We start from the raw sequence: 12,629 nt of genomic DNA on the forward strand, positions 1-12,629 counted from the left end.
ACACACACACACACACACACACAAAACCACTCTGACATCACTATTGGCATTAAGAGCCCTTGTCTTTAATAACTAGCCACAGTCTAAAATTCCCCCTGCCTGGGAATAATTTAAAGTACATTAGTACACCACATGTTCAGTATCCCAGATTCTCACATTCATAGCACACAAAGAATTAAAAGACAGCTGATTTTACTTATTTGCTTATTAACTTACCCAGATGTGCTTTTTACTTCTTACCCAGGTGTGCTATGTAACATAACTTTTTTAAGTAAAATGATCCTCTTCAGGCCCAGACATCTTCTCTGGTTGTCTTCCTGAGACAGCCGGGCTGCTTTTATATTTATTACTCAAACACTGTTAACGTTTAATTTTCAGGTCTTTGAGCTGCTTTTGTAACTGGATTTGGCAGTAGCCGGTGAAGCTCAGGTTGCAGACAGATGTACGTTCTCTTTTCAGACTCTGCACTAAACCGCTGCTGGAAAAACCCGCAACATATGAAATGAAGCCAGTGAAAAGTGAAGGCCCAAAGTCAGTGTGCTGCGCTTTTCAGTGAAGTATTATTTACAAATACAGCTCATGTACTATTATCATATTGTGTGAATACCCCACAGAAATTCTTCCTTCCTTCTTCCTATTTATTTGAACAACTGATTCTTTATCATCATTATGTTTTTTACGGGTGCAGTCAGCGATTCCTAGGTCAGAACATATAAGGGCTTTTCACACTTATAGAATGGATGGGTGGATGGATGGATGGGTGGATGGATGTTTGGATGGGTGGAGCAATACTTTCAGCATCCAATAGCAACATACAGAGGAAATAATATTTCACAAACACACCTTAAATGATTTCGTGACTAATCTTGTTTTACTTTTTTTTTACGCTTTTTTTTGCACATACTTTATCCAGGTTAACAATTAAATTATTAACAGGTATTTATAGTTCATTATGATTTCATATTCAATGTATTTATAATCTGACCTTTCACACTGTACATTCATAAACCCTGACTTTACGCTCTTATTTGCAAATTTGTGACGTCAGCAACCCTGACTGGATGAATACAGCGTGCGACCGCTGCTTTAAATAACAGCTTGTCTGACGTTTTTACATCAGCGAGAAAAATCAGTACAGGTTTTCCCTTCTGTACCTGAGCAGGTAACCTTCTTACTAGGTAACGTTGTAATCTTTCACATGCCCTTATTCAGTTTGTCATGCAGTTGACCAGGCAGTCACTGATAACCAACCTCCATTGTTTCTTTTACTTAGATCCTGACATTCCAATCCAATTTGTCCTGAACAGTCTGTTCTGTCCATAGCTGTCCTGTTCGCTCCGGTAGAGGCGTATTCCGTCACCGTTTCAATTTTCTACCCCCCTCAGACACTGCAACTAGTGTTTACACAACATGCAAGACGGTACAAAACATGTAATACGAGGCACACGCTGTTCAGTTTCTCATCCGGTGTCACTTGCTAAGCATCTAGCCCTACTTTTTTTAACTAAAACACTCCAACTTGACCTGTTACAGAGATCACAGTCACCGACATTACACTTTAAACCAATACTAACTAAACTGTAGCTCCTGACGTGTATCTGCATTATGTTTAGCATTGCTGTGCTGTCACATGATTAGCTTAATGGATAACTAGCATGAACGTGTAATTGTACAGATGTTCCTAATAAAGTGGATAGGTGAGGGAAGTCAGTGTGTTATATGGAAATAGAGACTGTGATAAGGACATGTATTCCCTGGTTCATTAATCTGTGTACACGTCTAAAGGCGTGCTCAAGTTTCATTCACACAAACAAGGTGCAACACTCAAGGGACATGGAAATGAAATGCTTTGCTTTCAGGAACAAATGACGCAACTTGCCCTTTTGTGTAGATAAGAAATAATACCTAAGTTATGTAAATATGTTATAAAACCTTGTGTTGTGTGTATATAATGTTTGTATCTCTTGTTTAAAGATTTAGTAAGTGAAGTCAGAGTATTCTGATGTTTGAAGCTTCAAAGAGATGTTAAAAAATAATCAACTGACTCAACAAAAGCAGGTATCACCCATTATTTCTTTTATTTCAGGTATGTATACAACAAAGTGACAGAAAAAATAAAATCACCAAACGAGCCTAACTTCCACTCCGAATTAACAGTACAGTGCAACAGAAAAGCAAAGAAACTAAACAAACCACAAAAAAAAAAAAATAACATAATCCAAATGCCAAAACCCCAATGGATACAGTACCATTATGGAGGTTTGCCCTTTAAGGCTCATTTACATTTACTAATATATTAACAATTGACCCACAATATATAAATATAAATATGCCTTTTAAAATAGTGTGCTATTATAATCATAATCAAGGAGCAACAATCAACCTGCATGTGACCTCCACTTCATCTGATGAGGTCTTAACATCGTCCAACATAAATCTCATTTTCATTTTTATTAAAAATCCCCAAGATCCATAAGTCTAGATATTGCAAATCTGGTGTACATAGAAACAATGACATGTATAAGACAAAGGTTCAGACTAAAATCACTTTAAATTGAATAACACATTCAAAAAACACACCATCAACACTCACAGACATATAAGGAAAATAATACAAATAAAACACTAGAGAAGTCATTTGATGAATAGAAAATAGTGTGAAGAAGTCAAATACTTAATTGCACAAACATAAAATCTTTACATCTCACCTGTGGCATCACTTATGTGCAACTTGGCCACAGTGGGACAAGATTTCTAAAAACATCAAAAGGAACGAATATGTATTTTATTTCTAGATCTTTTTCCTCTATGTGCATTTTATTTATTTGATTATCAAATGTGTATAAGTATCTACGTTGTAGACAGCGAAATACGTCTAACACTTAAGGTGTTAGCAAATAGCCTACATTACAATAAGTATAATATAAAGACTTTCCACACTGAATGAGGTTTATCTTTAATCCTTCGAGCTCGAGGACCCGGAGTAACACCAGCGTCCCGACAGAACTCATCTTCCTGTCTACACGAATAATAAGGCATGGTTTTATAATACAGAAACAACAACCACTGCACTGGCACAACAAGCACCCAATGCATCAACCACACACTGAACATTCACATTACACACACTAACACACTCAGTATAATCCCACTCGAACCTTGCCATAATATTTTAACATTTTTGTTTTATGGCCGTGTTGCGTAAAGTCTTTTACTTTATTCCTTATTGTTGAGCTGTGGGGAGATGCGCTTAAAGAAAAAATATATACATACACAAACATTATACTTTTGAACTGAAGTAAGCAACTTTCCCTAACGTTATAAATCACTGAAATAACATTTACAGCAGCAGCAGTTCTTGATGGGTAACAGCACGGCGTCCTCCTGTTTTCTAATAACTATTGGCAAGATTGTGTCTTAAAGTATCAGTTTCCTGTAGGACTTTTTATACTTTAAAAATGTCCCTCCCATACTGTGTGAGACACACACACACACACACACACACACACACACACACACACACACACACACACACACACACACACACACACACACACACACACACACACACACACACACACACTATAACAGATATCCAACAGGTTTATATATTTCTAGATTTACAAAAAACATCTGTTCTAATTATATTTTATTCATGTTAACTGTACGAGCACAATGACTTACAGGACAAGAAACGTTTTGCCAGCAGAAATAAAAAAAACTGTTTACTGTTTAATCTGTCCCAAGATCTGTGTGCAAAAGTCTTTGTTCCTTCACTATATTTCCACTTTGTACCTGAAAGCACTGTGCCACATCCAGCGGTTCAGTGTTGGCTGTGTCTGTGTGTTTAGTAGAGGCTACTGTCGTTGAAGGACCTGGGGATGGAGGGTTTGTAGTCAGCTGTGGGGAGGCTCAGAGTGCTGGCACTCTTGTGCTTGTTCTTCAGCCCCCAGCTGAGAAATGACATCTTCTTGCTGACTTTGCGTGTTTTTGAAGACGTTTTGTCTTCGTCATTGTCAGCCAAGCAGATCATGGAGTAGGTTTTTGGAAGGCCGCCTGAGAACGTGGCACTTTTTGTGGGCTGTTCCGGTGAGAGAGATTATGCATAACTTTAGAAAGGTTCAAATCTTAATAAAAAAGATGCTAAATCTGAGCAATCAAAGAAGACCAAGCAAAAAAAAAAAAAAAAAAAAAACATGTGCTTTGGATGCTGGGAAAGTTACCATGGCCTGGATGCTGTTGTCCATCATGCTGATGACTTTTATGTCGATTCCTTCCTCGTCCACGTCCTTTAACAGCTTCATGACATCACTCACTCCCATCCATTTACAGTCTGTATCTCCAACGGCAACCAAGTAATCACCCTCTTTCAGGCCATCAGCCTGGGGATAACAACAAAAAAAAGAAAAAATGGGGGAGTAAGAGAAAGAGGTTGTAGATAAAGTAAATCATGTTCTGAGAGAGTGTTTTTATTTGTTCTGCACTGCCAATATTTACAAAGTGCTTATCAGAGGGAAAGCAGTACAGGCTCATTCACACACACACACACACACACACACACACACACACACACACACACACACACACTTTCCCCTTAGTATGTATTTATTTTTGGGGGGGAGCTATTTCTGAACAAGTGCAGCTGCTCTAGACAGCTCAAAAGATTTAAGAGCATGAGAACCCAGAAACAGGTGGAATGTGAACAGGAGAGAAAATGTTAAGATCTGCCGCTTGTCTAAAGGCCCATGTGAGAGACCTGTGAGATCCAGCTAATCCAGCTCATCTTTTTTTCCTTTCCCGTAAAGCCTGGGAAATTACCATTACAAAACTACTAATGAGAAGGAACGACTGAAAGACAGATTCAGAGAGTCTAAGCTCCTTCATTAAATTAAGCTTAAACATGTATGAATTGGAAAACACTGTGATGTAGGACTTCATGCATCTGTCATGGAATTACAAGTAGGTCATTTTTTCATTCTGTAACTAATTGCTTTAAACAGCAGACTTCTGAAGAAGAAGAATCAACAGACCTGAAGTGACTTTTAGACTGTATACCATATAATAACAGGTTTTCATTTGCATTGATACCCCCCCACCCCACCATGTCCATTGAGTCAATCATTTAAAATGGACAAGGTCAATTGCATAAATCACGTCTTCTGTTAATTAGGTGTGGCTTGTGTTTTAATACACTTCTAACACTCATTACTTTATCTGTGTGTGTGTGTGTGTGTGTGTGTGTGTGTACAGACTCACAGCTGCCTGACAGAGTGGGTCGAGTGATTGAATCTGGACAGGTGAATCCCCCTTCAGTGTGAAACCTATGTCTCTTTCGTCAGCCTTCACCCTGAGCGTGCGTGGTGCAGTCCACCTCTGTTTAGCTGAGAATATGGACAACGGGCCCTGTAACACATGGCACGTAAATGACAGTGAGTGTGACAATGCATCCCAAAACACACGTTGTAACCGTATAAAACATAAACAGATTCCAAACAGGACGCAGTCTTAAATCAGCGTCTAAACAACAGGGAAAACATCTCCCGTGTTTAGCAACAGTTGTCCCTCTGAAATACGAATAGAAAATAAAATATGTTGCTTTATATTGCTAGAATGTCAAAGTACATCAACCGGTGTAACAGATGCTGCTCAGGTTATTTCAAATATTGGAATGGCACAGGCTTCAAATCACCTTGTTTCCAATTTACAAAGACAAGAGTTAAGTCATTAATACTTTAATTGACTGGTTTAATTCCCTATATACAACCTGCTTAGAAATGAAGGATGTGACTTTATCATTACCTTTTAAAGCCATCCTTCAGGTTCAGACTGTAAAAAGGTGGAACTCTTTTAGGTGTTTTACAAGGAGTTAATAGGCAGGATATGAATCAGGAAAGTCTTAACTGAAACTGGTCTTGTATGTCAATACCTGAGCATCTGTCATTCAAATGTGTCTTTAAATTGCTTTAAATATATTTCTGTGTAAAGGAAAGACGTGCGCAAACACATACATGCGCAAACACACACAGACATGTGCAAACCAACACACACGCGTGCACAAACACACATACACGCGTGCACAAACATACACACACGATTGCACAAACACGAACACACGCGCGCACAAACACACACACACGCGTGCACAAACATACACACACGATTGCACAAACACGAACACACGCGTGCACAAACACACACACGCGCGCACAAACACACACACGCGCGCACAAACACACACACGCGTGCACAAACACACACACGCGTGCACAAACACACACACGCGTGCACAAACATACACACACGATTGCACAAACACACACACACGCGTGCACAAACACACACACATGCGTGCACAAACACACACACACGCGTGCACAAACACACACACACGCGTGCACAAACACACACACACGCGTGCACAAACACACACACACGCGTGCACAAACACACACACACGCGTGCACAAACACACACACACGCGTGCACAAACACACACACGCGTGCACAAACACACACACGTTCACAAACTCACACACACACGTTCACAAACACACACACACGTGCACACACACACACACGTGCACAAACACACACGCACAGACACACACACGTGCACAAACACACACACACGTGCACAAACACACAAACACATATACAAGTGCGCAAACACACACAAACACACAAGTGCGCAAACACACACACACACACACACACACACGAGTGCGCAAACACACACACACAAGTGCGCAAACACACACACACACACACACACACACACACACGAGTGCGCAAACACACACACACGAGTGCGCAAACACACACACGAGTGCGCAAACACACACACACACGAGTGCGCAAACACACACACACACGAGTGCGCAAACACACACACACACGAGTGCGCAAACACACACACACGAGTGCGCAAACACACACACACGAGTGCGCAAACACACACACGAGTGCGCAAACACACACACGAGTGCGCAAACACACACACGAGTGCGCAAACACACACACGAGTGCGCAAACACACACACGAGTGCGCAAACACACACACACACACGAGTGCGCAAACACACACACGAGTGCGCAAACACACACACACACGAGTGCGCAAACACACACACGAGTGCGCAAACACACACACACGAGTGCGCAAAAACACACACACGAGTGCTCAAACACACACACGAGTGCGCAAACACACACACGAGTGCGCAAACACACACACGAGTGCGCAAACACACACACACACACACACACAGGTGCGCAAACACACACACACAAGTGCGCAAACACACACACACAAGTGCGCAAACACACACACAAGTGCGCAAACACACACACAAGTGCGCAAACACACACACACACAAGTGCGCAAACACACACACACAAGTGCGCAAACACACACACACAAGTGCGCAAACACACACACACAAGTGCGCAAACACACACACAAGTGCGCAAACACACACACACTAAGGTGCGTGAACACACACACACACTAACATGCACACACACAGACGCTCTACCCTCAGCCCTCAGTGCAGTCATCCAGTATATTCCGTACACTTTTCTGCACACATAACCGTAAACCTGACAACCCCATAAACCTAAAAGACCCTGATACAGTAAGCTTTGTGGACCAAGATACAGGGAGTGGATTAATGTTGTAAATGTTTAGTGTAAGATTAGTGAAAAATGTCCGACACAAGTTCTTGACATGCAGCCAGCATTTCACCAGAGTGAACCTGTTAGTGCTTTTAAAGCTTCTTCACACTGTACAAACAAACGCAGCAAATCAGGGCTTTAGAAGGAGCACCTTATATTAGAGCTGGAGTTTTGTACAGTGTGGAGAAGCTTTTGTACGGATCTGTTCATTACAGCACGCAAATGTCAGACATGACAGGTTTTTCTAACAGAACAAACCCTAATAAAAAGTATTGCAATGCTGTGAACAGAGCCTGAGTATTAAATAGAAAAATTAGTTGCCCACATACCAGTTGGTGGAATAGGTCTTTGACTTTCACCTTAGTGGTGGCAGGAATGTCCAGATCTGCTTTCTGCTCAGTTTTTGCTGCACAAGGAACAAAAAAAGCGTGTTATAAACAAGACTGGAATCATTAATAATATTAATATTATTTTGGATTCCCCAGTCCCAAACCTTTTACCTTTAATCTCACCTTCTTTAATAGTTCATTAAAAACAAATACACTTTTCTCCTTCTTTAATATAACTTTTCTTAACTACAACTTTTTACTTTAAAAAATACTGTTAAAATGAGAAAACTAAATTTTTGCTCGCTGTTGTGTTTTATTTATCCTTTAATAAAAATATATTGAGATTTGACTTAAAATGAAAACTCACTCAGGAAAAAGGTGCTTTTTTTTTTGTTGTTCCATCTTTTGATGGAACAGTGTAGATATATTATCATTTATTGTGTTCTTGTATAATTGTATGAAGTTTCTGTTTGATTTTTTCCCCCTATTTTAAACTCACAGATGATGTCCGGTGCCTCCATGTAATCGGTAAAGTCATCTTCTGTGTCGTTTTGCTCAAATTTTTCAAGCGAGCGCTTGTGACTGGCTTCAAGAATTTTACTGAGGATGTCCAGCTTGCGGAGGTGAGGGCACAAGCTTTGGTTACGCAGCGCGTCCTCTTGATTCATTATGGCACGCTTAAGGTGTGCCTTACCTGTGGGATGGAGAAAGACATGGAGGTGTGAAGGGGCTTTGGGTGTTTATTGCCTTATTAAAGTTTACAATGCCATATTTATAATGTAGAGAGCTTAATAGTATACACATTGCTAAATCATGTATAAAGCATTTAAAAATATATTAACAAATTAGTAAAACAGATGTTTCATACAGCCACTGAATGATAAGGTTGTAGTGTGAGGAGACTCACCTATGCGGCGCCGCTCCTGTTTCTTACGCAGGATCTCAAGGGCAGAGCGTCCATCAGGCATAGTGTCATACGCCTGAGAGAGAGCTTTCTCCTGCTTGTCCTCATCATCACTGAGGGTCACTACACACACACACGCAGGCATCACAATATTGCTTCAACTTTCCTAATTTCTCAATTTATCAGTGCATACACACAAAACTATGACTACTTAGAAACAATCTACAGGTGCCATTACAAATAATACGAAATTATAGATGAATTTATACAATATATAGACATGCAGTTTGCACAAGATTAATCATTCCTCAATACAGAAGCTCCAATACAAGACTAACGAAGCTCAGCAAGTGTGTCTTGATTTGATAATCTACAATTGATGCAGAAGATCCAGACAAGTCCTGGTGTAAAACGCTTTTCTATAGAAATTCACGTCTGGGATCTGTTTAATTTTAAAGCCGCATCCCTTAAGCCGTCTGTGTTTTTTCATATCTGGGCAGGGAGGTTGCCATTCCTCACACTTAGAGAGAACTGATAAAATTTCAACCCTCTGTGGGAACAGTTTATAGTCCTGAGCCAGACGCAACCCACTGTGTTTTATTTTTTTTTAAAACAAATCAAAGTTTTGCTAACAGTCATGTTTGTACTCTCACTCTTGCTCTCCCCTCCCTTTCTCCTTCTCTGTCTTTTCCTTTTGACTTCTGGCTCATGCTCAGCAGGCTTCAATAACAGTTTTGTACACCAGCCTGGCCTCATTAAAATCCCTCTGAATGTAAGGTGACTCTGTTAAACTTAGTTACCCCGTATTCACTGCTCCCTTGTGGAAAAGGAATGGACTGAAAACCTTTAAGGTTACACTGGGCTTTCAGCCAATCAGTGAATGCCAAAAGTTCTGGGAGTCCACTTGGGAAGTTTGGTCCTCTAATGTTAAGATGTGGCTACAGTAATTCTAAATGTAGACATTTCATTAAATTCTACAAATGTTTTAAACCTTTTTAAACACAAGCACAATCAGTATTTTGCAAATATCTAGGAACATTTTTCCACCCTGAGAACATACTATGCTGAAGCATGGTGGTGGCACCATTTTGAGGATTGGGTTCTCAACAGGTTGCTTCTTGACTATTGTATATTTCTATTAAAAATGAGGCTGTATGATTGGTTTATTGACTTACACTCATGGTCCAGTAGGGAGGTGGAAATGAAGTAATGGGCGAGAGCGTGATAGTGATGGGCCTTCACTTCTGCCATTGTGGACCAGAAAAAGGGCACATTGTCTTTAACCGGGGCATGGATCATGCACTGGTGCACATGTTCATACACCTCTCTCACCTATGAAACAATATATAAACATGCATGAATGTCAAAGATTTAAAACTGAAAGAAACACAAAAATACAAGCAATAAATACACACATGAACGGGTCTATAACATACAATAATGGTAGCAGTGTTAGACAAATGAATTTAATTTGATATTTTTTATAAGATGACTCAAACATTTTCCACTAAGCCTCCAGTACAAGCTCTGGGTTTGTAAGATTCAAGTATGGAAGCAGTACCTTGGCAGCTTCCTGTGCCATCCTGAGCAGGCTGAAGAACTCATTGCGGATTCCAGGCAACGTGATCTTTTCAAACACACACTCCTGAGCCTGAGCCAACATCATCTTTATCAGCATATTCAACATAGCTGGGCTCATGTCGTAGCTGGGTGTGTGTGTAAATGTTTCCTTCAGATGATGGAGCACTCCTGTAAGTGTATATAAGCATGCTGGTGATAGATATCTTACTCTTCCCATACAAAGCATTAACATAGGGCACTGATCTCATTTTCTTGATCCCCTTCACTTATATCCTACACTTACCCAAAATAAACGTAATTCACATTTATGGTCCAGTTTACACCACTATATACACACAGTCAGCCGTAAACTATGAAATGTGCTTTTCTAGCAGTCAATAAATTATTTTTTTTCTGTCTGGCTCCAATGTTTTAAAGACACCAGGGTTCAGATTTTACTCCTTTGTTCTGTATAGTTCTGAGGACTGAAACTAGGAAATTGTATATGTGTATCATTCTAACTGCAGCACAGACCATTAGTAAGCTGGTATCTGAACACAAGCTTAATTCATCAGACTCATGCATTAAACTGGCTCCTTAACACAGCAGGAAGAAAGAATATGCAAGATTAAAAAGAATTAAACATTTCTACTCTTGCAGTGAAATGCTCTAAACTGTAAAACTCAATTTGGGCCAAAAAACTATTTTACTTGACTGATGACCAGAATTTGTGCCACAGTCGCATTGACTGACTAGCCCTCAGACCACCACACATTTGTTTAGTTCCTTAAATGATGAATATACACAAACAGTTTGGTGGGTGTCGTAAACGGGAATGATGTAAAGATCGGAAATTATTCTTACCGGAGATTTTTATTGTGAGATTATTTTTACCGGACACAAAAATACCAAATCTCTTGTTAAGGAAACACACTGTGACTCATATCTGTCTCTTCGTTTCATTTCATTTTCTTTTAAGACCTTCATTCTATGCCCAGGCAGCTGGTGACTTAAAATAAAATATCCAGTAAGATTAATACCTTAACATCTCTCTTACTCACTCATTTTCTACCGCTTATCCGAACTACCTCGGGTCACGGGGAGCCTCTCAGGCGTCATCGAGGCAGGATACACTCTCATTCACTCACGCAATCACACACTACGGACAATTTTCCAGAGATGCCAATCAACCTACCATGCATGTCTTTGGACCGGGGGAGGAAACCGGAGTACCCGGAGGAAACCCCCGAGGCACTGGGAGAACATGCAAACTCCACACACACAAGGCGGAGGCAGGAATTGAACCCCCAACCCTGAAGGGAAATGGACCTATAGGAACACTACTACTACTGTAATAGTGTCTGGCTTAGATCTTAGTTCTAATAATTATGTAAGCATGGATCTAACGCTTCGGGTTGTCGAAACTAACCGGCTGATTTTTGCAAGGCATCGATGGCGTCCTCTAGGCCGGCCTGCGTGCGCCTGTTGCTGCGTATGCCAATCTGGGTGTAGAGAGCAGCCATGTTGAACAGGATGCTGGCCTTTTCCAGGGATATATTCTGTTGGCACACTGGCACGCCAGTAAAAGAGTCGTACCTGCACAAAAAACAGATTCCACGCAAAACTTACTTTCTTCACTTAGTATTCATGCATCATTACATTTTCTAAGAACCCATCTGACCTGCTGTGCTTCTTCCTCTGGCATGTTGAGTGATGACACATGAGAGGACATACTTTTAAAAGGAAGTATCACTACAATAAGGGTACAGCTACCTGTACAGGCTGCACTTAAATGCAACTAGAGAACTGGATGAACTGCTGATAAATGGTAGGCACCATACATATTGCCAAGAAAGTCAAGGACAGTTAGTAAAATGGAAACATTACACACACTACAGTCAGCCTGGACCTGAACATTGTGTCATTTTAAACGTGAACGAAAGTCATGTGACCAGCAAACACTACAAATGAATAAACTGTATTCATGACAAAGGCACAGGCTACTTAGAGTAATTTTATATAGTTCGATTGGAACATACCATGTGAAGAAAATGCCCATGGGCCGGTTGGGGGAGAAGAAACGACTCTCCAGGAGTGACAGCTGGCTGAAGTAGCTGGCGAGTAGCTCGATCCCTGTATTGCTACGGCTTGGAGTAAAGCAT

General features: G+C 40.6%; 1 protein-coding gene across 2 annotated transcripts in view; it reads right to left on the reverse strand.

Moving 5' to 3' along the window:
* Nucleotides 1-2,059: 2,059 nt before the first annotated feature.
* Nucleotides 2,060-12,629, reverse strand: part of rhpn2 (rhophilin, Rho GTPase binding protein 2) — a 30,067-nt gene continuing 19,497 nt past the window's right edge. The window contains exons 6-15 of one of the 2 annotated variants that reach the window (XM_060859040.1): nucleotides 12,507-12,629; nucleotides 11,897-12,063; nucleotides 10,469-10,656; nucleotides 10,083-10,239; nucleotides 8,911-9,030; nucleotides 8,503-8,697; nucleotides 8,034-8,080; nucleotides 5,257-5,403; nucleotides 4,224-4,382; nucleotides 2,060-4,081 (exon numbers count right to left, since the gene is read on the reverse strand). The exon at nucleotides 12,507-12,629 is cut by the window's right edge and continues 2 nt beyond it. In XM_060859040.1, coding sequence (XP_060715023.1) covers nucleotides 3,848-4,081; nucleotides 4,224-4,382; nucleotides 5,257-5,403; nucleotides 8,034-8,080; nucleotides 8,503-8,697; nucleotides 8,911-9,030; nucleotides 10,083-10,239; nucleotides 10,469-10,656; nucleotides 11,897-12,063; nucleotides 12,507-12,629 — 1,537 coding nt within the window. In that variant the 3' untranslated portion in view covers nucleotides 2,060-3,847. Of the gene's footprint in view, nucleotides 4,082-4,223; nucleotides 4,383-5,256; nucleotides 5,404-8,003; nucleotides 8,081-8,502; nucleotides 8,698-8,910; nucleotides 9,031-10,082; nucleotides 10,240-10,468; nucleotides 10,657-11,896; nucleotides 12,064-12,506 lie in introns of both variants that reach the window. The other variant, XM_060859039.1, reaches the window with a different exon arrangement.

The sequence above is a fragment of the Tachysurus vachellii genome, chromosome 23 (genome assembly GCF_030014155.1).
Source record: "Tachysurus vachellii isolate PV-2020 chromosome 23, HZAU_Pvac_v1, whole genome shotgun sequence".
Classification (NCBI taxonomy): Eukaryota; Metazoa; Chordata; class Actinopteri; order Siluriformes; family Bagridae; genus Tachysurus; species Tachysurus vachellii.